The sequence below is a fragment of the Fimicolochytrium jonesii genome, assembly GCF_025526975.1.
Source record: "Fimicolochytrium jonesii strain JEL569 chromosome Unknown EV422scaffold_3, whole genome shotgun sequence".
In the NCBI taxonomy this organism is placed as follows: domain Eukaryota; kingdom Fungi; phylum Chytridiomycota; class Chytridiomycetes; order Spizellomycetales; family Powellomycetaceae; genus Fimicolochytrium; species Fimicolochytrium jonesii.
The window spans coordinates 1531169-1553524 of record NW_026515670.1 but is presented as its reverse complement, the minus strand read 5'-3'; the positions used below and the strand labels follow the sequence as shown (position 1 = coordinate 1553524).

At 55.5% G+C, this 22356-nt stretch overlaps 7 protein-coding genes across 7 annotated transcripts; 5 read left to right on the top strand and 2 right to left on the bottom strand.

Annotated features, from left to right (window-relative positions):
• Positions 1 to 357: 357 nt before the first annotated feature.
• EV422DRAFT_518061 (elongation factor TS-domain-containing protein) lies at positions 358 to 1958 on the bottom strand. Its single transcript, XM_053069499.1, has one exon. The coding sequence runs from the start codon at positions 1735 to 1737 to the stop codon at positions 601 to 603; it is 1137 nt and encodes a 378-aa protein (XP_052928950.1). The 5' UTR covers positions 1738 to 1958; the 3' UTR covers positions 358 to 600.
• EV422DRAFT_518060 (NRDE-2, necessary for RNA interference-domain-containing protein) lies at positions 1959 to 6197 on the top strand. The gene is made up of 9 exons (XM_053069498.1): positions 1959 to 2412; positions 2513 to 2571; positions 2642 to 2763; positions 2834 to 2949; positions 3027 to 3082; positions 3145 to 5382; positions 5483 to 5596; positions 5666 to 5784; positions 5858 to 6197. The coding sequence occupies exons 1-9, from the start codon at positions 2017 to 2019 to the stop codon at positions 5971 to 5973; spliced, it is 3336 nt and encodes a 1111-aa protein (XP_052928949.1). The 5' UTR covers positions 1959 to 2016; the 3' UTR covers positions 5974 to 6197.
• Positions 6198 to 7901: 1704 nt separating this feature from the next.
• Positions 7902 to 9442, bottom strand: EV422DRAFT_492794 (peptidase C13 family-domain-containing protein; the record flags this gene model as incomplete). Its single annotated transcript, XM_053067625.1, has 4 exons — positions 7902 to 8234; positions 8301 to 8378; positions 8458 to 9091; positions 9174 to 9442. 4 exons carry the CDS (start codon positions 9440 to 9442, stop codon positions 7902 to 7904), a joined length of 1314 nt encoding a protein of 437 aa, XP_052928948.1.
• A 64-nt stretch (positions 9443 to 9506) lies between these two features.
• EV422DRAFT_518047 (Dos2-interacting transcription regulator of RNA-Pol-II-domain-containing protein) lies at positions 9507 to 13765 on the top strand. Its single transcript, XM_053069497.1, has 10 exons — positions 9507 to 9635; positions 9733 to 9964; positions 10050 to 10112; positions 10184 to 10316; positions 10390 to 11138; positions 11222 to 12406; positions 12500 to 12786; positions 12871 to 12943; positions 13026 to 13291; positions 13351 to 13765. Exons 2-10 carry the CDS (start codon positions 9793 to 9795, stop codon positions 13534 to 13536), a joined length of 3114 nt encoding a protein of 1037 aa, XP_052928947.1. The 5' UTR covers positions 9507 to 9635; positions 9733 to 9792; the 3' UTR covers positions 13537 to 13765.
• Positions 13766 to 14709: 944 nt separating this feature from the next.
• On the top strand, positions 14710 to 17833 carry EV422DRAFT_518045 (uncharacterized protein). Its single transcript, XM_053069496.1, has 3 exons — positions 14710 to 17046; positions 17122 to 17236; positions 17311 to 17833. The coding sequence occupies exons 1-3, from the start codon at positions 14749 to 14751 to the stop codon at positions 17496 to 17498; spliced, it is 2601 nt and encodes an 866-aa protein (XP_052928946.1). The 5' UTR covers positions 14710 to 14748; the 3' UTR covers positions 17499 to 17833.
• A 720-nt stretch (positions 17834 to 18553) lies between these two features.
• EV422DRAFT_518042 (tyrosyl-DNA phosphodiesterase-domain-containing protein) lies at positions 18554 to 20340 on the top strand. Its single transcript, XM_053069495.1, has 2 exons — positions 18554 to 19272; positions 19369 to 20340. The coding sequence occupies exons 1-2, from the start codon at positions 18580 to 18582 to the stop codon at positions 20296 to 20298; spliced, it is 1623 nt and encodes a 540-aa protein (XP_052928945.1). The 5' UTR covers positions 18554 to 18579; the 3' UTR covers positions 20299 to 20340.
• A 448-nt stretch (positions 20341 to 20788) lies between these two features.
• EV422DRAFT_518041 (uncharacterized protein) lies at positions 20789 to 22117 on the top strand. The gene is made up of 4 exons (XM_053069494.1): positions 20789 to 20941; positions 21010 to 21539; positions 21617 to 21747; positions 21830 to 22117. The coding sequence occupies exons 2-4, from the start codon at positions 21026 to 21028 to the stop codon at positions 21878 to 21880; spliced, it is 696 nt and encodes a 231-aa protein (XP_052928944.1). The 5' UTR covers positions 20789 to 20941; positions 21010 to 21025; the 3' UTR covers positions 21881 to 22117.
• Positions 22118 to 22356: the final 239 nt, after the last annotated feature.

Sequence of the window (22356 nt, the reverse complement as noted above, 5' to 3'; positions counted from 1 at the left end):
ATGCGGGAGGGTTCGGCGTATGGCGGGTTGCATGCAGACGGGGGGATTTGGGGGGCGGTGGTGGTGTAGGATGGCCTGGCCTCGGGTGCAAGAGAAGGGCGTATGATTGCTGTTGCGATGCCGTCCTGCGGCGGCGGGTTTCATCAGAGAACCCGTTGATGATACAGTACATGTTGAGGGTGTTTTTCTTTCGCATCGATTGTGTACATACATATATCTTTTTGTCTGCATTTCTTTCTGGTTCTACTCGTTGAAGGATGTGAGGGATGTGTGTCTCTCTCTCTCTCTTGATGCCATCATCATCCCCTTCCCTGTAACTAACGCCCACCCTCGGCTCGGCCGTGACTATAAGGAATGGGTAACTCGTGCTTGAAGGTGGGTAGCTCACCTCAAGAATAAGACTTTTTCGCAGCCAAAGTGAACCATTTGATTAACAAACCTAAACCTAACCCTAACCCCAACCCCTTTGCCTTCTACGCCAACTGGGATTGATTTCATCGGCGCCGGTTACTTCCAAATGCATGCATATTTACTCTGCTCCCGCTGATGGAAGCCGTCTAATACAATACACATCCCTCCTTCTATTCTGTATCTCTAATCTCAAGCCAACCCAGCCTGCTTCTTAACCTCCTCCGCGAAATCCGTCTCATTCTTCTCGATCCCCTCTCCACACTCCCAGCGGAGGAAATCATGTACCGCCAGCTGATCCTGTGTAGCGAGTCCCAACTCCGTCGCGTTGCGTGCAAGAACCTCCTGCACGGTGCCCCCGCCGAAGAGGAAGGGTTGCGTGAGAAGGGCCGTGGATGTCGTTTCGGTGTCTTCGGGGTCCCTTGCAGAATCGGATGGGCCAGGGGCCGAGACCGGCGCGATAGTGGCGGGGCTGAACCCGACGACGTGCTGAGCTATCTGGGCTGCTAAGCGATGCAGTTTCGTTCTCGTTTCAGTAGACAGTTGTGGATTGTTATTGGCGATTTTGAGCACGGCGACGGCAGCGATACGTCCAAAACCCGGTGGGATCACGCTGTCCCCGCCGGAATGCGCGTACCCGCCCGCGACATACACCTCCTTCGAATCCGTCGCAGATGTGGTGGCAGTGGCATCCTCCTCACCAGGAAACCGCGTAACAACCGCCCTCCGCACCCGGATGTTCTCTCCAAGCTTCCCAATCGCAGCCACAACGGTCTCCCGCACCGTCTCGCCACCAGGTATCGTCTCCGCGCTCCGAGACGAGGGCCACGCCGGCGCAGCATTCACATCCTCCACATCCAACTGCCTCACCACCCCCTTCCCACCCGCAATCTCAGCAAACAAAACCGACGCCCCAACCCCATCCACCAACCCCACAAAATCCCCACTCCTCGCCACAAAATCCGTCTCCGCATTCACCTCCACCATCGCCACCCTCTTCCCGCCATCCACTCCCACAACGTGCACCAACCCCTCTGCAGCGACCCTCCCGTCCAATTTTGCCGCTTTCTTCCGGCCAGAGGCCGCTTGATCCGCTTCGAGCCATGCGAGGGCTGAGGCGTAGTGATCGGAGGAGGTAGAGGGGACGGCGGCGAGGGCTTCGCGGGCTTTGGAGATGCTGCACTGGGTTTCTTTGCGGAGGCGGGCGACGAGTTTTACGGTTGGGGAGGTTGCGAGTGTGGGAGCGGTTGTGGTGAAGAGTTTTGGGTGGGCGGGGCAGTGGCGTGTGGAGCGGGTGAGAGCTCGGTGGAGGGCCGGGCGGAGGAACATGGATGCGGGAGTATACTAGAGAGCGCTAGTTCCTATGCTTGTTAAGTTGAGCGGGATCTCCTTCGGATGGGTCCCCAGGTTGTACAGTACGTCCAACACCGTCAATGCGATATTCCTGCACAGCTGTACTAGATATAGAGCGGGATGCGTTGAGGGGAAGGGAAGGGAAGCGGGGAAGAAGCGAGGCCGCGCTGTTGACCTTTTGAATGCCCGTTCGGGTATCCACGCAACTGAATCTGAGTTTGAATACGTTCGGGTTCCACGCATTCGTTGCTCGCCATGACCACGCCACAGGACGAGGATGGGCAGGACACCGTCCAAACCACATCCTCAACACTCTCAAAATCAACCACACCCGCCGGATTCCCCTCCTTCCCGTCATTCTCCACCTTCAACCCCACCACAATCGCTCTCCCATCCTTCCCATCCTTCAAAACAGCCCAAACAATCCCGCCCCCGCAACCACCCCCTTCAAGATCACCCGCCTTTCCCGTCCCAGACGCACCCCCCCGACGTCCGCGATCACCGTCCCGAAAAGCAGATAGGAAGAGGCGACGGAGCAGTAGTAGGAGTGTAGACTCAGACGATGGTGATCGGTCGGAGACGAACCGTGGTGGGAGAAAGCCGTCGAAGAAGAAGAAGAACCATCGCAAGGAGGGAAAGAAGAGGAGACGCGTAGGTTGCTTTTATCTCCGTCTCCGGATGTGCGTTTTGGGAGAGGAGAGGGGATGAAGGAGAGGGGATAGAATGTTGATCGGTTTTCGTGTGTTTCCAGTCTAGATCAAGGTCGAGATCTAGGGATGCAAAGAAGCGGGAGGAGTTCACGTTCAATAAGTGAGTTTGATTGCGTATTTGTTGGGATTGATGGAACACGACTGAAGGGCTGACATTTGAGACTTTGTAGGAACTCGGCATATCATAATGTCATCGAGACGACCGATTTCGTTCTTGATCGGAAAGGCGATCGCCGAAACTTGGCGTACCAACGTGGAACTAGCTCCACGTTGAGCTACAAGCGTTGGGGAGGTACTTTCAGAGAATGCGACCTGCGGATTGGGCAATCGACTTTTGGGAGTCTAACGAAATGCCCTTTTAGACATGGTTTTGGGTGCTCCGTCGGATTGGAGAATCGACAGATACGCCACGCGCAAGAGCCGTGACGTTGTCGTTTATCGGTACAGACCGATGGATTCAAGCTCTCACGGATTGGGGGTACGAAATGTTGCTGGTCATGACGTAGGTGTGGAGCATACAACGGATTGCCAACTGACCGTCGCATCCATTTGCAGAAAGTGCGATATCAAGATTTCAAACGTGTTCTCAAAGAGCCTGGCATTCCGATGAGGCATGGTCTCAACCGTTTTCGTGCAGTCGGATTAGAAGCTTATGCGCGCATTGGTCTTGCAGGCTGAAATCAAAGGACGATGCGACCCGACAAGAACACGATAGCGGTGACTTCATCTCTATCGCCGCTGACCCAGCTTTAAAGTCCGACATCCCGTCAGATGTGATCTCCGAGGATGCCCACTTTACGGAAGAGACTGCGAAAGCTAATAAACGGCTGCGAGAGAACCCAAAAGACCTTTCCTTATGGCTTGAGCTCATCAAACTGCAAGACACCCTCCTCCTGAACAAAGAGGACAAAGGAAACCTCAGGGTGGCAGTACACGAGAAGAAACAGGCGATCTTCGAGTCCGCGCTCAAGGAACTGCCCAACAACGAGGAACTTTTATGCGGCTACATGGCCAGCTGCCAAGAAACCTACGAGACGACCGCAATCCTCACAAAATGGGACAACGTCCTCCGTGCGAGTTCCAACTCGATCGAATTATGGATGCAGTACATCGATTTCCGACAAACCATCTACGGCGCGTTCAGCGTGTCGTCGTGTATCGAGCTGTACGAGGATTGCATGGACACGATGCGGAAGGATACGAAAGCAGGGGCAGTGAAGCGGGAGGAAATCCTTACGCATTTGTTCACACGGGCTTGTCTGCTGCTGTACCAGTCGGGCTTCCGTGAGCGCGCCGTGGCGTTGTACCAGGCGATCATCGAGTTCAACTGCTTTTGCCCGCCGGCGTTTCGGACCCAGACGTATGAACAGCGTTTGGGCATGTTTGAGTCGTTTTGGGAAAGCGAGGTCCCGCGATTTGGGGAGGATGGCGCGGAGGGATGGGCTGCCAATATCCTCAAAACAGGGAAGCCCGCTGACGCTCCAGCGCCTCCTAGTCCACCGCCTGAAATGGACGACGAGGAAGATGAATATGCGAGGTTCTTGTATGAGGAGACACAGCAGGATTACAGGAATTGGCTACCTCTCCGTGAAGCGGCGGACGATAACGGTATAGATGATCCGTACCGCACCGTCATGTTCGATGATGTGTCCACGCTCATGTTTGATGTCCGACACGAGTCGACGAGGCAGCAACTCATTCATAATTTCTTGCATCTGCTGTCGGTGCCGCTCAACGGTGGCATCTCGTCATCGCATCTGTTCTTTCGCGACCCGTTCCTGCATGGAGAGCTGGCCAGTCATGTGTCCTCGATGGGGTTCTGGCCGCCGTCATTGGATTCGCTCCCGATGATTGCGGATGCAGGACATTCTGCGAATGACAGCGAAGACGAGGCTGATGCAGACCCACGCGCAAAACTCCCCGACATTCCCATCAAAGTCTGGCCGCAGACGCCCAATACCCTCTCCGAAGCCGGGACATGGTTCCGTCTCTGGACGGAGCGAGACGTCCATATCGTCAAATCAGCCGGGCGGGGCAGGCACGGTTTCGTCAATAACATCCTCGCACAGACGCAAAACATGGATCCACCACTGCAACGAGATTTCTTGCCGTTGCAATATACCCTCGAAGCGGCCTTCAATGCCAAACGGGCGGCCAAACTCGCCAAGCAGCAGTTGAAAACTGAGCGGCAGAATCTGGAATTGTGGGACGCTTATGCGCAGATTGATCTTGCGCAGGGGAGGACGAAGGAGGCGAGGAGCGTGTATGAGGTTGCGTTGCAGTCCTATCGCACATTCCCTAAAGACAAGCAGACATCGGCACCCGCGCTGTACCACAACCTCGCGGAACTGGAGTACCACGCTGGAAACATCCCGCGCGCCATCACGGTGCTACTCGCCTTTGCGCTAGACGAGCCTCTTCCGCCAAGCTCACCACAATCTCAAGCCGCGGGAGATTCTTCCAATCACCAACCCACTCCCGTAAAAATCATAAAAGCCCGCAAATCCCTCCTCGAAAAACTCTCCTCCCTCCTCGACCCCACCATGCCCCTCTCCTCCCCCCCTGCCACCCTCTTCCTCCACACCCTCGCCTGCTACGCCCTCACCGAATACCTCTGTCACTCCGTCACCGACGCCCAAGAAGTTCACGAAAGATTCCTGCAATCCCTCACCTCCCCCGACTCCCCGCCGACAGCGCTCGAAGAAGCCGTGTGGGAATCGTACGCGCGGTTGCTGTACATGCACGCGACCTCTGGCCAGCCGTTTAAGCCTGCCGTGTTTAGAGAGGTGCTGGAACGTGCGTTGGAGAGATACCCGGTGAATACCATGATGTGGGCCTTGTATGGGTGGAATGAGGGGAGGATGAAGGTTGAGATGAGGGTTAGGAGGGCGGTTGATCGGGCTTTGAATAGGTTAGTTTTTGCGTGTGTTTTCTGTTGGGGTGGAGGCGCGCCCTATCCATTTTTCGTGCGAAACTAACCCAACTAACGCGCATTATCTGTCCGCTCACAGCAACCCATCTCATATCCTCTGGACATTCGCGATTTGGGCCGAACTGCACCAGCGCCAAACCGCCAACGCCAATATCGTCCGATCGCTTTTCGAGCGCGCGCTTGATAGTCCGAGGTATGCTAGCCCAAGTGGCATACCTCATGTGGAATGTCAATTTAACCAACCCCTCTTCATAACACACAGCGCTCGACATTCCGTCTCGCTGTGGTACCTCTACCTCCACTTTGAAGCGAAGCAGGGCAACACGGCCAAAGCGAAGACGCTGGTTTTTAGAGCTGTAAGGGAGTGTCCGTGGTGTAAAGGTATGTTTTTGTCGTAGTTTTGGGCGTCACAATGGGCACACACAAAATCCCTAATTTGTTATTTTCTGGACAGACATCTACCTCCTCCCGTTTGGACTCCTCCGTGCCGAATTCGACGACGATGAGTTGGCGGAGATGGCGGCGTTGATGGATGAGAAGGAGTTACGGATTCGGGCGAGCGTTGGGTGATTTTACTAGTGCGGATGGGGACGAGCTCATGGGTTCAGCATCTGGAGCTGTGTGTGTAGCGTAGAAGCGTTACAGTTTCCCCCTCACGTAGGTTACACCCAATCCCGTTGGGGTAACGTCTTTTGGTATATCGATTCCCATTCCCTGAATCGACTCGCAAACAAGTCGGACGTCTCCCGGAACAAAACACAAACAGACAACATGTTAGCAGGCAATGTGCGGCAATGGTTATATACGATCGTATTTGAACCCACAAAAGCGGGTTGGTATAAGAGCGACGAAAGTGGGTTCCCACTTCTAATCCCGGGCCTCGGCGGGCGCACAAGCAGCAAAAAGAGATATGCGGGATTCGTCTCGTTGTCATTGGCAGTTGGAATTCAGCGCGAATCCACACCGCCCATTTGTTTTTGCCATCTCTCGTCTGCGCTTCGTCCCATCTCCCAGTGGCACCTCGGACATCATCTAAAATCTGCTACGAGTCCCCCGAAATCCGAATCTAGTGAGTTTTCTAATCATCGTATCCTGCTGGGGATTTCCGCGGGCCGGAGGGTACTGCATACAGGAGAGGAGCGACGGGGTTCAGTCAGTCGGTCCGTCCATGGGTGTGGCAAGAAAGGCCAAAGGAGACGTCTGCGTGAACGAAGAAACCTACTTGGGAAAGTCCGAGGAGCATCCACGGGCGCCTTGTAGCCCATCTCTCGCCTGATAGGGTAGCCGACAAGTAGTAGTACGGGGCCTGGGTGATTCAATGGCGAGGTGATGGGGATGTTAGCGATCGGATTCTATTCTAAGTCTCTTTCTCTCTTTATACACTAGTATTCCAACGCCCTTCTTCCCTCCCGCCAGGTGAATTGATGGTAGCTCCGAGGTATTGCCGCCGAGAGCCAGTTCTTTCGCTTCCCTTCCACCTTCAGGCACGAACAACAATTCGTCACATTGACCTACCTCCGATACCCATGATGTACGAGAAGAAGATGGTAGGGTGGTCGTACAGACGCCGCCTAAGGTTCGAGTACAGGCTGTTGAAGTAAGAGGGTGGGTTAGTGGTTGCGGGTCTTGCAAGACGGGATGACGTTGGGGGGCTCATGCGTCTAGCATCCCACATCCCAAGTGAGGATCGACGGGAAATATCCTCCGGGATGGGGGCGACTTACTTTGTGATGAACATGGTGCCTGTGCTGCCCTGCGTGAGTGAGTGCGTCGGGTGCTGCTAAGGATGCTGGCTGGGAACAAACGGGGATGTCTCTTGCCGGTTGACTTGGAATTGAGACACCAAGCGCGCAATGCAGAATCGCCGCCCTCATGTTGGAGTCGAACCCCTGGGAAGAATCATGGGAAGTTAGCGACTGTTAGCGACACATCAGACCCGCGTGCCAACGTCAACCTCTTCCTCACTTGGAGCTGAAGTCCTTCGACGATGGAAGGTTGACGTAAATCCCGAAGCCTATCCCGAAGCCTATCCCGAAGCTGGCAAGCTCTGCATAATCTTCAAGAAGGGTCGGACATCAGCAGGCGCTGAAGCAAAAAAGTGCAAAGGGAAAACCGCAGCTGCGTGGAACCTTTGAAAGGCAGCTGTTCGAGCTGCAAGCGGGGTAGCCGCACGCTTCCCAGCGGCAGGGTCGTTTGCTCGAGAGACATTCCCCGAGGGAGAAGAATGTGTCGAGGTCATTGCGTGCAGGTGAGAAGCAAGAAATACACGCACCCCTATGAAGGTTGATGGAACGAGAAAGAAAAAGAAGTGGGTGGGCGGGGGTGGTCTTCGAGGTTTGCCAGAGCAGGACGACCAGCCTGCGCAAGATATTGCAACCCACCACTCCAGATTGACAGAAAAGCCATAGAAGCAAACTACATAGACCTCGCCATGATCCCCAAAATTTGCTCTACATGCATATACAGACATGGCACCCACCCTCATATCCCTCCAACAATCACCGCACCTTCCTATGTCTCCCCGCATACGCCTTCCCCCTTTCGCCAGTGATCCCCACAGTCTGTACCGCCCACACCAGCGCCGCACACACCACCGCGCCGGCCAGGAAGGGCACCAGGGACGGCCGCCCGGCGTCTTGGAGGGGTAATGCGCTATTCCTAACCGTCTTTGATGCAGTTGCTGTTGCGATAGCAGTCTCTTTGCGATGATGGACCGCTTTACCTTTGCGGCGGGAGGGAGCGATGTCACTGGAGGCGCGCGGTGTGAGTGTGTAGCCCTTTTTGGTGAGCTCAATGTTTTGGACGCCGCCGAAGAAGTCTGTTACTAGGGCCTGGAAAAAGTGGAGAGCGGACATGAGAAGGGGCTTTCTCCTCCTTGAATATGTTCTGGGACATACCTTCTGGGTGCCACGCGGGTAGAGATCTGTCCTGATGCCGGGCGTGGATGCAATTGCGGATACCGAGTAGGTCTGAAACTGGGACACCAGGGCAAGAGCAAGGGTCAGCCAGCGCGACATAATGATTCTTCCCCAGAGCACATCGCCCCATGCCTACCAGTTCCTGCAAAGTATCCTGCGCCCCATTCTGCAATCTCTCCAATGTCTCCAGATTGTAATATGTAAATCGATCAATAACCGCAACGCCAATCTCCGGGTCCAAATGATGCGAATACGAGTTCTGCCCCGTCAACGCCGATGCCGCTGCGATGATATTGGGCGAGTAGATCTGCTTATACATCGACGCCGCCTGGCAGGTATCGATCATAAAGAAGATCTCATGATACCTGCTCTTCTCATGCATCTGCCCGAACGCGTCAGCGATATCATAGCTGCTGATCTCCTCGGCATCTTGGAATTTCAGGAACTCCTCGCCGCCGTGGCCGGTCATATACACAAGGATGTTGCTGCGGTCGTCGGTGAGCAGCCGTTTGGAGCGCGGGATGGAGGGGTCGTGACGACCCGTTAGGAGGCGGATGAAGTTTTCGACGGTGACTTCGTAGCCACGGTAGTCGACTTCGATGTTTTTGCCGTAGAGGTCGAGGAAGCGTCCGACGTTGTTGTAAACGGTAGCGGGAAAATGGTTGCGTGCATTGCAGGCGACGTCGTCAGAGAGCATCAGGATGATGTTCGAGTCGGGGATGCCGAGGCGTTTGACCGTGTGGTACATCGACAATGTGTTTGCGATATGCCTGGTGGGTGGGATTTCAGCTTTGAGCCCTTGTCCACCAAAACCCAAGGCGATATCACCCATCCCACTCCATTCCCACATACCGATAGTTGAACCAAAACCGCGAGGTGCAGACCAACACTGCCCAATTATTCGTATGCCCACTTGTCGAGAAGAAGCCTTCCACCTCGGCCTCTGCCGGTCCGTTCGACCATAGCGCTGCCGAGACGTTGAATTGCGGGTAGGCTTCTGGTGTTGTTGCGACGGCCGGGGCCGGGAGGTGGAGCAGTGAGAGGGCGGTGAGGAGGAAGCTGCCGTAGGCGAGGAGGGTGGTGCTCTTAGTGCGCTTGATGTTGTTGAGCCGGGGCGGCATGGCGGTCGTTGTCTGGGTCGTTGTGTTGCGCATCAAAAGCGTGGAAATGTTATCCCTTCCAACTCCAACTCTCGACCCTGCTCTCGACCCTCCCTTCCCAACACACCGTGCAATTGCATAGCACGTACGCACCATATAGATATACATATACAGTCAAAAGACGGTCTCCCACTGACTTAGAAGCTTCAAGAGGGTAGGAATAGCATTCAAGAAAACTTTAAGGCTGCTTGTTTTGGTATCGATTGAACTGACCGAATTCATTCACTCCTGGCATGCATTTGCGATAACAGGGCACGATCTATCAACCACAGCAACGTCGCTAGAAAGTGGAATAGAGCCGGCGGGTCATAATGGAGGGCGCATTACAAACTTATATCAGCGTGCCTGTGGGATCTCCAGAAAGCGACAACGCGGCAGAAGTGGTGGTGCAGGGAGTCAATGCGGGCGAAGTTGCACTATTGACTTTAGTGGAGCAGCTGGGGCCTCAGTTGACGAATACGGACCCATTTGTCCGCGCCAAAGGTGGGGAGGCATATGCATCATAGTTCTGCATCAGCGGGATAAGGGCAGGGATCACTGAGAGTTCCATTTTTGATCTGATGTGTAGCTGTTGGACTGTTGTCATCGATTCTGACGACCTGCCCCAGCGAGCGGATTGGATCCACAGCAGGTAGGAGAGATTCTGCCGTGCACGCTCGTGTCCGGATCAGTGACAACTAACATGCAGTTCCGACCATACAGCTAGTGTGCTGTTGACGTTCTATCTGGAGCGCCTGCAAGATCAGCCCAGCGTAGCGCAGGTCTTGAAAGGGATACAAGCCTTACTGAAGGCGGAATTGGTGAAATCCGAAGATGCGGGGAAGATACCGACAGGGTAGGTGGTATCGTTAAGAATCCGGCAACACACGAGGGCGAGAGATCATCTGACGCTCGGCATCCGTTTCCAGCATCTTCACTGAGCTAGCCGTCCAGACCTTTCAACAAACAGTGCGGCACTCTGTCTTTGAAATTTTCGACCTGCTATTACGAAACCATCTGCAAGTGGTCCAGCAAATGGGCTCTGACTTCGTCGCCGGCTACATCCAAGCCATGGACGGGGAAAAGGACCCTCGCAACCTCCTGCTAGCGTTCCGTATTGTTCGAACAATGGTTGAGACGCTGGACTATGCAAAGTTCACAGAAGACCTCTTCAGCGTTGTGTTCTGTTACTTCCCCATCACCTTCCGTCCGCCACCAGACGATGTGTACGGCATCACCGCCGACGATCTGAAACTCGCGCTCCGGAATTGTATATCTGCGACCCCGTTGTTCGCCCAGTATGCGATGCCGTTGTTGCTTGAGAAGCTGGCGAGCGCGTCCGGCAGTGCGAAACGGGATGCTATGGAGACGTTGACCGCGTGTGCGCCGGTGTACGGGCCAGATGCTTTCATCCCGCAGGCGGAGCATCTGTGGAACTACTTGAAAGAAGAGATCTTCAGGACGGCGGATGATCACAACATTGCGGCAGCCCTCGCCCTTGTCAACGCCATTACCGTCGCGCTCTCCAGCGCTACGGTCTCATCGACCAGTGCAAAGTCTCCTCTGGAGGCCTTCTTGGAGCTGGCTGTGAAAGACTCGATACATAATTTTAGGGATCCGGAACTGAAATACGGCAAACTGAGCGGGAAGATGCTCGTTGCTGCTGCCTCTGCTTCAGGTGCGTGTCAAGCAGCGATGCATCAGGATGCCTTGTTTTCACGCACTCTATGTGTTTCTCATCTTCTTCAACAACCCATCTAGATCCCGCATGCCATTACGTCTTGAACGCCCTTGTGAACCCACTCCTAGAGCAGTGCTCTATGCAAAACCTCCCAACCCGTCAGAAAAGCCTTCTCGAAGTCCTAACCGAGTTCATCAAAGCCGGCCAGATCGTCTACGGCGTCACCAACGCAGACACCATGGACATGGACGACGTCACCAGCAACCCCATCCTCACCTTCAAAGACCGCCTATTCCAAGTCTACATCGCAGCAAGCGCCTCCGAGAGCGAGTACATGCTTTTACGCCGGGAAGGTTTCCGCGGGCTCGCGGCGCTGATGATGTCCCGCCAAGTCCTCGCGGATATCGAGATCAACGTCGCGGTGGAACAACTCAACCAGGCCGTCGTGCGCGGCAAGGACCAGGAGATCCGGCAAGAAGCACTTACCGCACTCGTGACGTACGGGACAGTGAAACCGGGGGTGATACTTCAAAAAACTTTCCCGGCCCTATTCCGTGAACTCCCCGTCGGCAACATCCCCACCGAATCCAATCACGTCCCCAACGTCCTCCTCGCCATTCTCGCCCTGTCTTCCATCCCCGACCTGCAAATGGCCAGCACCCAACGTCTCCTCGAGCGGCTCGACAGTGTCGGGAACCTGCAAAATCACCAGGAACCCGCACTGCAGTACGCGGAATCATTGTCGAAAACGATCCGCTCGATTATTGAAGATGCGGCGAAAACTTCGCCTGTGGATCCGACTGTTGACCTGGATATGGCGGAGAGTATCATCAAGCCGTTCTTGGCGAGGGTTGTTACGGCGTCGTATCATAGCGAGGTGTTGTTGAATCATCCGCGGATTTTGGTGAAGTGGGCGAGGATTTTTGGGGCGGTTATGCGGGGGATGGATGTTGGATCGCAACAAGCCGTCCTGAACACCGCCATCGAGCTCTTTGTCAAGGGCGGCACTTCGACCGTCACCGCTATGGCGCAAACTCAGGGACCCTTTGCACCTCTTCAGCCTGATGCGCCAGAGAGACAGACACGGCTCGCTATCCTGTTCAGCGCGTTGCTTTGTAATTGCAGGCCAGCGACCGCGATCCCCGTCCCCGATCTTGGACAATTCCTGGCCGACCTGCTGGAACGCGCCTTGCGCAGTTCGGACACACAGTTTGCGGAAGCGTTGGCTAAAGCTGCTGCTTCGATTTTGAACAAAATCGGCAATGGTATGACGTGAGTCGATATACGGGACTTGGGTGCAGAAGGGACAGGACTCCGGGATCTGGGTGTTGACGTTGAGCTTCTTTCTCGTTACGCAGACGCACAAATAGCGACATTCGCGTCGGGTCCGATCATGGCGCAGCTCGAGTCTGCCCTCTGCGACGAAACCGCGCCCATCGAGCGTAGACGGGTCTACATTTTGGTTTACTCCTGGATTGTCCGCGCATTAATCATCAGGGCACACACCCTCGGCTTCGAAAAGTCACTGCAAGTCCTGCGACTTCTCGAGACGCCCGCAGGGCTGGATGCGGCAAAGGGGTTAGGGATTATTGTGCAGGATGCGGAGGATGGGACGTTGACGAAGAAGGGGTTTGCTGTTGTTAAGGTGAGATTTGGGGATGTTGGGCGTTTGGTATGGATTCTGTGAGTGGTTTTCTCATGCGGATTGAACTACTGCGCGCGGCAATAGCTGTTGTATAAGCAACGGTTCTTTGGACATTGTGTGCCGTTGCTGGTGCAGGGGTTCCAGCAAGGGGATGCGGGTGAGTTTTTCGGTGGTTCCTTTTCGCCGGCCTGTGTGCCGCATCTCTACATCACTCACGCCATATCCTCCCCCGCACCCAGCAACAAAATCAACCTGCCTCGTGGCCCTCTCGCACCTGCTCAAGAACGTCCCCAAACAAATCGTCTCCAACTCCCTCCCACAGCTCTTCCCGCTCCTCCTCTTTTCCCTCTCGCAGCCCAACGCGGATCTGAAGCTCGCTACCCTCGACACGTTGCAGTCGCTGATTGGGGACGATGGAGGCGTCGTGGCGCCGCAGATCTCGTCGATTGTGGCGGCGTTGCTGAAGATTGGTACTGCCGCGGGGGTGGAGGAGGGGGATACTATGGTATGTTGTGTGTGTTTCCCAAGAGCGATCCTTTGATTTTCATGTAAATTCGAACGCAGGCCGTCCGCGTCACCGCCCTCAAGATCCTCGGCGAGCTGCCCAAGAAGTTCGACTATGCGCTGCTGTTCCCGCACAAGCCCGAGGTGCTTCGGCGGCTGAACGTGGCGCTAGACGATCCTAAACGCGTTGTGCGTAGGGAGGCGGCAAGTACGCGTAATCGCTGGTTTCTGTTGTTGGGGAGGTAGTCTCGTCAGTAGGGAGATAATGGTGAGGAGAGTTAGATATAGACGCATGAGCATTCTTCCTTTTCTTTTAATCATCAGTAAAGGAAGTTCGTTCATTTTCGGGCGGCGTAACGGGGTAGCGCTTGATGTACTGTACATAGATTAGTGCGCATGCTGTAAGCCATATCAGCTAAACTCAAGCATGCATTGCAGTATCTCGCCATGGGCCGAATGAAGCATGATCCTGAAGGCATCGGAGTTCAAGAAGTGGGTATGGGGGGGAAACTCTCCGGGGGTTAACCTTTTGGTTGCAAGCGCAAAATGACAGCGAGGGAACGAACTGACAGGACGCGCATGACTTCACGTTCCTTCAGAGTTCCCACCTTGTGCGCCTCGTTCCGCTCGCTGGGAACTCACAAACTGTCGCCGTCTGACTTCATATACACCAAAGACAGCCGGCTGCCTCACGGTCCTTCATCACTCGCTGTTGCACAGCACAGGTATCGACGACCAATACCGGACGCACTTCCCTCCTGGAGTTTTTGGTCAGAGAGAGTTTCGCTCACAGCAAGTATGTCACCACGACCACCTCCCACGCCGAACGCGGGCAGAGGCACACCCAACACGCAACAACAGCAGCATCATATGGCCGCGATGAGCCGAGCTGGGAGCGCAAATGGCCAGCAGCAGCAGTACATTGGTGCGGGTGGAACGTCGCTACCACCGGGAGCATATGCAGTCAACGCCTCGCCAGCTGTTCAGCCCGGTATGACCGCCGGAACACCTCAAATGCAGACCTCGCAAATATTCCCGCAAGCCATTCCTCTGCAGCAGCAAGAGCAGTTCCTTCGGATGGCGATGTCAAACCCGCAGCATATGCAGCAGATTGCCCAGCAGTATCCGCAGTTTCAGCCACTACTTAGAGCTCACTTGGCCCAGCAGGCCGCGCAGAGGGCGCAGGCCGCTGCCAACGCCGCGCAGGGAGCACAACAGCAGCAACAGCAGCCGCCGACGCCACGGCAGCAGACTCAAGGGCAGCAGTTGACCCCCATGCAGCAGCAGCAGATGCAGCAGGCGGCCTTGATACAGCAGCATCAACAACAACAGCAGCAACAGCAGCAGCCTCAGCAGATCACACCTCAGCAGTTGATGGCCCACCTCAACCCACAGCAGCAGCAATTCTTTCAACAATTGGGTCCGGTACAGCAGCAACAATTTCTGCAGCATCAGGCGATGGCGTTATTCAACAAGCAGCAGGGACCGAGACCCGCTGTTCAATACCAGCAGCCTCAGCAACATCTGCTGCAGCAGCAGCAGGCAGCCGCAGCCGGGGCTGGGGGAACCCGGCCGATGCAGATGTCAACACCACAGCAACAACTTCAACAGCAGCACTTGCAACAACAGCAACAGCAGCGTCTGCAGCAGCAACATCAGCAGCAGCAAGCCCAGACGCTCGCACAACAGCAGGCCCAGACAGTCGCTCAGCAGCAACCTCAATCCCTCGCTCAACAACAACAACAGGCTCAAACCCTCGCGCAACAGCAGGCCCAAACGCTCGCTCAATTGCACCAACTACCTGCAGCCAGCAATGGAGCGCAACAGAATACGGCAAACAAAACGACCCAACAACAGATGCCGCGCCAGCTTCCCCCTTCGAGTGCCGGAATGTCAATGACCTCTCCGGCAGCGCACACCCAGCAGCATAATCCGAACATGCAGGCCGCGGTGGGTACCAGCGCACCGGGGGCTCCCGCTGCGGCTGCTGTAGTCCACAACGCGGGAGCTGCGGGTGGAGGAGCTCCTACCATGAATTTGGCGCAGTTTCAGCAGGAGCTGAAAGTCATCCAGTCTCAGATTGCTCAATTGGTAGGGGGATTGAGTGCAGCGGACGCCGCCCAATTCAAGGAACTGACGAGCATGTTTGGGGAACGGTTCAACCTGCAAACCAAAGTGAACGCTCTTCCGCCTGGAGAGGAGCAACTGAAATCGCAACTGGAAAAGGAGGTCAATGCAAAGAATGCTAGTATTCAGGCTTTGAGGGACAGCGCCCCACCGAATGTGGCCCTAGCGTTCAGCAAGTACCTTCGAGGATTCGGTTTGCGGCGTCAAGCTGAGCTTCTTCAACACCGGTTAAGTCAAATTGCTGCGGCACGACAAGCTGGACAGGCAGCGGGGGCGGCTCACCCGCAAGCAGCTCTATTGCAGCAGCAGGCTCTGGCCCGTGGGCTTTCCTTGGCGCAGTTGCAGGCAATGCAGCAGCGCCAACAACAACAGCAGGCTGCAGCCCCGGCTGGAACCGCACAGGCGACGTTGGCTGCGTCACTTGTGCACGCTCAACAGCAGGCTCAGCTGCAACTCCAGCAGCAACAGCAACAAGCTGGACGAGGCGCCCAAACACAACAGACCATGCTACAAAACCAACAGCTGCAGCAACAAGCCGCATCGCATGCCCTTCTCGCTCAACAGACTATCGCAGCTCAAACACGCGAAGCTATGGGAGCCGCCGAGGGGGGCCGGCCGGCCATGATACAGAATCCCGGGGCGCGCCCTCAGCAAATGACAGCCGCAGACATGCACAATCTGCAACTGCGTCAGCGAGCGATTATGGAAGCCAGGGCCCGGGCACAAATGCAAGGACAGGCGGCAGGAGCAGTAGGCGGGGCGGCGTCAGGTCTGACGGCGCAGCAGATACAGCAGATGCGGATGCGCCAAGCTGCACAGGCGGCGATGCAGCAGCAGGGGAACCTATCAGCGGCAATGGGTGTCATTCCGCAGGGCGTGTCGGTTCAGCCCAACACCACACATGCCGCAAGCATGGCGGCTGTTTCTGCAAACCTCATGGGAAACCCGGCGCAGGTGCCCTCTGCCCTTGCGGCACAGCAGGCGGCTATGCAAGCGAGACCAAGAGGCCCCACCGCGTCGCCGGCGGGCACCGTGCGGCCAGACTTCCCCGGAAATGCACGAGCGCGGCCACAATCCGTCCCCGGCGCCGTCCGGCCCATCGCGCAACCACGGCCATCAGCGGTGCAGCCCATGCAACAATCTCAGCAACAGCAACTGGCAGCCGTCAAACAACAACAACAACCAGCCAACGCAGCAGCCATCAAACTACAATCCCAACAACCGCACCAACCCGCTCTCGTAGGCCCCAAACTCGAAAAACTCCCAGACAGCGGTCCGGACCCCAACGACGGCTGGACACCAACCGCAAAAGACGAAGGCCTCTACAACCCCAACAACCCATTCACGCCCGATTTCTTCAAAAACCAGTTCACGCACGGGATCGGGAAGATCCAGCGGTTCGTGCCGCGCAAAGCATCCCCTGCACCCGGAGACACCGCGCCGCATGGGCCTAGCACGGGGGCTGCGGTGGTGGCGGATCCGAATGTGGATTTGGATGCGGAGCCGAGTAAGCCGCCGACGGCTGTGGGGAGCCCGGCGGTGGGGAAGATGGGGTTGGGGAAGAGGAAGCTGAATGAGTTGATGGAGCAGATTGCGCCTAGGCACCGGTTGGAGCCCGAAGCTGAACAGGTGGGTGGTTTTTCTGTGCGAACCTTCCCTTCTCCCGTTGTGTGATCGTGGCCAACAACACATCTTGCTACCCAGTTCTTCCTGCGGCTCGCCGACGATTTCTTGTTGGATGTTGTAGGTCGCGCCTCAAAAGCAGCGAAACATCGCGGCGACTCCTCCGTTGGTGTCAAAGACCTCCAATTCGAACTAGGTACGTTTATTCCGCCCCGCTTTCATTCCAATGCTTTGAAATTCCTCATCTGACACACATCACTTTGCCAAAAGAACGAAACTGGAACCTCCGAATCCCCGGCTACACCGCCGAACCGCGCGCCGCACGCCGCACCACCGTCGCCAACTCGCACCAGTCGAGACTTACGCTCGTGCATAAACAGAGGTTGGCGGATAATGCGCGAGTGAAGGCGGCGAGGGCTGCGAAGGCTGCAGGGGGCGCGGCTGTTGTGTTGTCTTGAGGAGATGTGAGAGGGTTGGAATGGGGATAGGACCTGCGGGGTGGGAAGGGAAGGAGGGAAGAGGGAGAGAGTGCGGCTGGGATATGGTGACTTGACGAGGGAAGGGAGGAAACTAGACGCTGACATTTTTGGACTGAAACACATCAAACTGATACCACGCCGTTTATACCGCGACAGAGGGAGGAGCATGGGGCAGCGAGGGAGGGATCTAAGCGAACGGAACGACTGCATCGTATTTGCAAGTCTGGCGGATCTACTTTTTTTTTTTGGAGCATTTGCCTTATTTCATACTGTGGCCTGGAACGGAATGCAAATGGATTTTTGATTGATTGAAGCATTCTCGGCTGTGAATTGGAAGGCGTGCCGTTGCGGACACGGAGGTCTCATACTGTATATGTCAACCGAACGCATTGAGCAGATACTCGAATCCTTTCGCGAACATCGACATATCCAGCATCCATAGCGGTTGCTAGTGTCGTAGCGTTGGATCGGGAGAGTCTGGAGGCCTCTGGTACTGTGCATATGCCCTGCTAAGCCCGCTCCCCACGCGTGAAACTCACCCTCATAACACGCGCAGGGTCCTCAACCTCAACCTCTCCCCACCTCACCAGCCTTCTCTCGGTCACAACCCACCGGGCAGGTTGCCCATTCCACAGCCATGGCTGCCAATTGGACCTGCAAGACCTGCACCTACATAAACGACAGCATCCCCGCCCTCCCCGCCTGCGAGGTGTGCGGCACACAGCGAGTCAAACCATCTCACACCTCCAAACCATCTCCCACCTCAATCTACACCATCCCCGACGACGACGATCCCGATATCGTAGATCTAACCCCCGCCGCACCCATCTCGCCCCGAGCACGCACGAACGGCAAAGGCAAACAGGTGGTAGAGGTTATTGATCTCGTTGACGCTGACGACGGGGAGGATGCGGATCTGCAGCGGGCTTTGAAGGCGTCTTTGGAGGAGAGTGTTGACGGGTTTGCGGATGCTGTTTGGGAGGGTGAGGGAGGGGGAGGGAGTTCGAGTTCGAGTTCGGTGCCCCAGGGTGGGAAGTCGAGTTGGGCGGGGAACGGGGTTATGGGAGATTTGAAGAGGAAGAGGGATGTGGAGGACGCCGCGGAAGCTGGGCCTGTGAATCGCCCTGTTGTTAATGGCGGCGCGTCGGCCGAAGGGTCGGCGGGCTCTGCACAAGCATCGTTCTCACTGAATGCTATGGTAGATAGGGTAGAGCTAGAGCGTGCGCGGTTGGAGAGGGCTGCGAAGAAAGTCAAGGTCGATAGCTCAGGATCAGTTCGTTCGGCCGTTGGAAATCCGGCTGCGAATGCACCGACTCCCAGCATTGCTAATCAACCGGCATCTACTCAGAGCAGCAGCACGGCGTACTCGATGAGATACCCCCACGGCCACATCGGAATGACGCAGGTGGACGGACCGGCGGATCCTCGATACACCCGCTTCGAGGAACTCGTGGACAGACATCACCTGCAACGCGGGATATTCAGCGCCTTCCAGATCGACGACCAGTGGCTGATGGCGAAAGTCAACCGCACGACCGAGAAATACATTGTCCGGCCCTATGGAATGGAGATCTTGGAACCCCCTCCGATGCAGTACCACCCTGGATACAACATGTATTGGGTATTTCCGCCCCGCAGGAGGAAGTATTGCTGTATGCATGTCAAGCTGCTTGTGTTGTGGTACCCGGGGTTCTTGCGCGTGGCTGTCCCGTCCGCGAATCTGGTGAATCATGATTGGGTGCAACTGGAGAATGTATGTACCGATGTGAGCACTGCTTTCCTCCCGAGCGGTGGCTATCATCAAGGGATAGAAGCTGATCTTGATTTGTCTACACCCTCCGATGCGCAGGTTTTCTGGGCCCAAGACTTCCCCCTATCGCCCACCCCTCGTCCCGAAAACGCAACATCCCAATTCGCCCTCGACCTCACCAATATCCTCACCCTTCTCGAAATCCCATCCACAATCACCGCTCTCCTCGCCCACGCCGACTTCTCCCTCGCAGCCGTCAATCTCGTCTTCTCCAAACCAGGAACCCACGCCGGCGACGACCTGCACAGTTACGGCATGCTCCGACTCGCCCACTGCGTGCGCGAGCTGCATATCCCGCATCTCTCACCGAGTGAAAGCACGCTCACGGCCGCTACATCATCCCTCGGTGACACGACTCTTTCGTGGCTCACGCAGATGCTTCGCGCCGCTTGTGGGAAGGACCCGCATCGGCATACCAGCCATGAGGACGAGGACACGGCACTCACCCACGTCCGCATCCTCTTCCCTACAAAAGAAACCGTACTCAGCTCGACCTACGGTGCACCCGGCGCGGGAACAATCACCTTTCAACGCAGATACTGGGAAAAGCACCATTATCCGCAGCGCTGTTTCCGCGACTCGATCTCGACGCGCCAGGGCGTGCTCTCCCATGCGAAGATGATGGTGTGTTTACCGGCTACGGTTGCAGAGACGGGGTTTAAGTTACCAGGGACGCCACAGTTTGCATCATCAACAACGACACTGCAACCGCCAACGCAAACAGCACCGATCGGCTGGTACTACTGCGGCTCGCACAACACGACCCTCTCGGCGTGGGGCAAGTTGGCCCCGAATCGCAGTGGGACGGCGATTGATATCAATAATTGGGAACTGGGGGTTCTTGTGCCTGTTGATGCTGATGGGGTTGTTGTGGGGGGAGATGGGCATGGTGGTGGGGGCTTGCGTGCGGTGTGGCCGTATGTTATGCCGGCTAGGGAGTATGCAGGGAGGGAGCCGTGGGGGAGTTGAAAGTCATCATTTCGCCGATGCACGGTGCGGTATGCACAGTTTTTTTTTTTTGGGGGGGGGGGGGGGGGGGGTTTCAAGTCTGGCTTTCCGTTTGGGAGGAGACTGCGGAATTGCCATGTAAGGTACGGCGTACGTGGAAGAACAGTCAAACCATAGCCCCCTCCATTTCAACATTTCAGTTCGGGGGCGTACCTACGGGGCATCCTGTTCCACAAGCACGAAAAACATGAAAAACATCCTCGTGCATCTCATCGTTTTTAGGCGTGAGTAGGAAAGCTCAGAATCCCACAACTAGATAGTTCATTCTAGCGATATACTGTAGTTCGGTTAACGATGGAGCACAATCATGCATGCGTACATATCATTCCCCCGTCGCAAACAAGTACGATTCACGACAGAGACTCGCGCTAAACCGCATATTCACAACACAAATTGCGTCTACGCCGATTCTACAGCAATTCTACTGTATGTGTAGTTCCGTTCAAGGGCAGGTCTCATGCTTCCTGGTCCTCGCGTCTCCCCGTTACGCGTTAAGGCCGATTGAATAAGCAGGATAACTCCGCTCATGAGCCCCGCACACCTGCACATAACGCAACTCAGGCCACACTTCGCAAACCCCTGGGCTTGGATAGTAATTGCAATCGTAAGTGTATGTTTCAGCTATGTCTCTGGGTCACTTTACTCACTTTCATTGCCTCTTGGAATATCCAGGCCCCGTGTAAAAAAGATGTCGCTAATTCCGGGCGGCGTCGTCTCCACCGGCTCGGACCAGTTTGGTCCACCACAGAATCAGCGTCCGCCCTTTCCTCGCAACAACGTCCTCCAACTCCCCCAAATCCACAAAGAGCTCGCTTCGCTGCAAAAATCGCTCGACCAAGCACAAGCCAGAATCCAAAAGGAGGACTCAGACCTGCTGAATGCCCAACGCCGGGCTGTGAAGGAGATGGAGGAGACGTTTGTGGAAGAAAGCTTTGCTCTGGAGGGAGTCGAGCTGGAGAAGGCTGAGGAGGAGCAGGAGATCCTTCTGCACGGGGCTAGGTCGGAGTTGAATCGGCATGAGCATCATAATCATCTTGATGGAGGGCCTGCGGGTGGTGCGGGAGATGAGAATTTGGATGCATTGCGGCACAGGCATGAAGCCAGGCTGCCACGGCATGTAGAGGAGAAGGAGAAATGGCAGCAGCACACGTCGGAGATGTATAGAACAACGGGGCATATGCCACATCGGTTTGAGAGGCCAGGTGTGTCCATTGACGCTTCTGGCAATCATTGGTACACGGATCCGTCCCCTGACCACGAAACGTCTTCCCCCATGAAGCATTGTGGCGGTATGAGATTCCAGGACATCATCCACTCTATTCGACAACATCCGGCGACTATGGCAAGTCGCATCCAACGGTTCACGAGATGCCCGTAGGGTTTCACGGCGTATCATCCAAGTTCACCAAGGTAAGAGCCAATGAAAGCCCGCATTCCCACAACCGCAAAAGATTGACTTATGCTTCTCTTGCTTTCTCTTGATATTTTTTAGCACGTCAATCAAGCCGGGCCCTATCGAAATAACTCTCTAAACACAGCATAATGGTACATAGCTATGGCCAAAATTCCAAATCTAGCTGATGGAGGATAAGAGAGATGTAGTTGCAACGAATTGTTTAGTCGCCGGTTGAAGTATACATCGTCGGGCTTGTGTGTTGCCTGAACTTCAGTCACCCGCCGTGCTCAAAATAAGGAAAAGGAAAATGCTAAGGCGCAATATTTGACGGCACACGCGCTGTCAAGTTTGGCTCCTCATCTTTCCGACAGGTTCCTTCATATATATACGAAAACGGTTCTCTGCACTGCCAGGAGCTGACATCGGGCTTAGTATATTCACTTCGCCGCACATGGTGGCGGTTCGAAGTAGTACCCTTCGGATTTAGTTCTCCTCCATCAGCGGCACGTCCAGTTTAGACATGGTAGGTCTATCAAGTAGACGGAGTGTCTAGGAATTTTCATCATCTCGCAGGTAGACATGATATTTTTGCAAGACATCAATACATTAGATGTCCCCTCCTA

Coding starts and splice junctions, on each gene's coding strand:
- EV422DRAFT_518061 (XM_053069499.1), bottom strand. CDS start 1,737: ATGTTCCTCCGCCCGGCCCTCCACCGAGCTCTCACCCGCTCCACACGC.
- EV422DRAFT_518060 (XM_053069498.1), top strand. CDS start 2,017: ATGACCACGCCACAGGACGAGGATGGGCAGGACACCGTCCAAACCACA. Junction 2,572..2,641: donor GAGGAGTTCACGTTCAATAA/GTGAGTTTGATT, acceptor GAGACTTTGTAG/GAACTCGGCATATCATAATG. Junction 5,383..5,482: donor GTTGATCGGGCTTTGAATAG/GTTAGTTTTTGC, acceptor GTCCGCTCACAG/CAACCCATCTCATATCCTCT.
- EV422DRAFT_518047 (XM_053069497.1), top strand. CDS start 9,793: ATGGAGGGCGCATTACAAACTTATATCAGCGTGCCTGTGGGATCTCCA. Junction 10,317..10,389: donor GCGGGGAAGATACCGACAGG/GTAGGTGGTATC, acceptor ATCCGTTTCCAG/CATCTTCACTGAGCTAGCCG. Junction 11,139..11,221: donor TGCTGCTGCCTCTGCTTCAG/GTGCGTGTCAAG, acceptor CAACCCATCTAG/ATCCCGCATGCCATTACGTC.
- EV422DRAFT_518045 (XM_053069496.1), top strand. CDS start 14,749: ATGGCGTTATTCAACAAGCAGCAGGGACCGAGACCCGCTGTTCAATAC. Junction 17,047..17,121: donor TGGAGCCCGAAGCTGAACAG/GTGGGTGGTTTT, acceptor CTTGCTACCCAG/TTCTTCCTGCGGCTCGCCGA. Junction 17,237..17,310: donor AGACCTCCAATTCGAACTAG/GTACGTTTATTC, acceptor CTTTGCCAAAAG/AACGAAACTGGAACCTCCGA.
- EV422DRAFT_518042 (XM_053069495.1), top strand. CDS start 18,580: ATGGGAGATTTGAAGAGGAAGAGGGATGTGGAGGACGCCGCGGAAGCT. Junction 19,273..19,368: donor ATTGGGTGCAACTGGAGAAT/GTATGTACCGAT, acceptor TCCGATGCGCAG/GTTTTCTGGGCCCAAGACTT.
- EV422DRAFT_518041 (XM_053069494.1), top strand. CDS start 21,026: ATGTCGCTAATTCCGGGCGGCGTCGTCTCCACCGGCTCGGACCAGTTT. Junction 21,540..21,616: donor ACATCGGTTTGAGAGGCCAG/GTGTGTCCATTG, acceptor TCCCCCATGAAG/CATTGTGGCGGTATGAGATT. Junction 21,748..21,829: donor TATCATCCAAGTTCACCAAG/GTAAGAGCCAAT, acceptor GATATTTTTTAG/CACGTCAATCAAGCCGGGCC.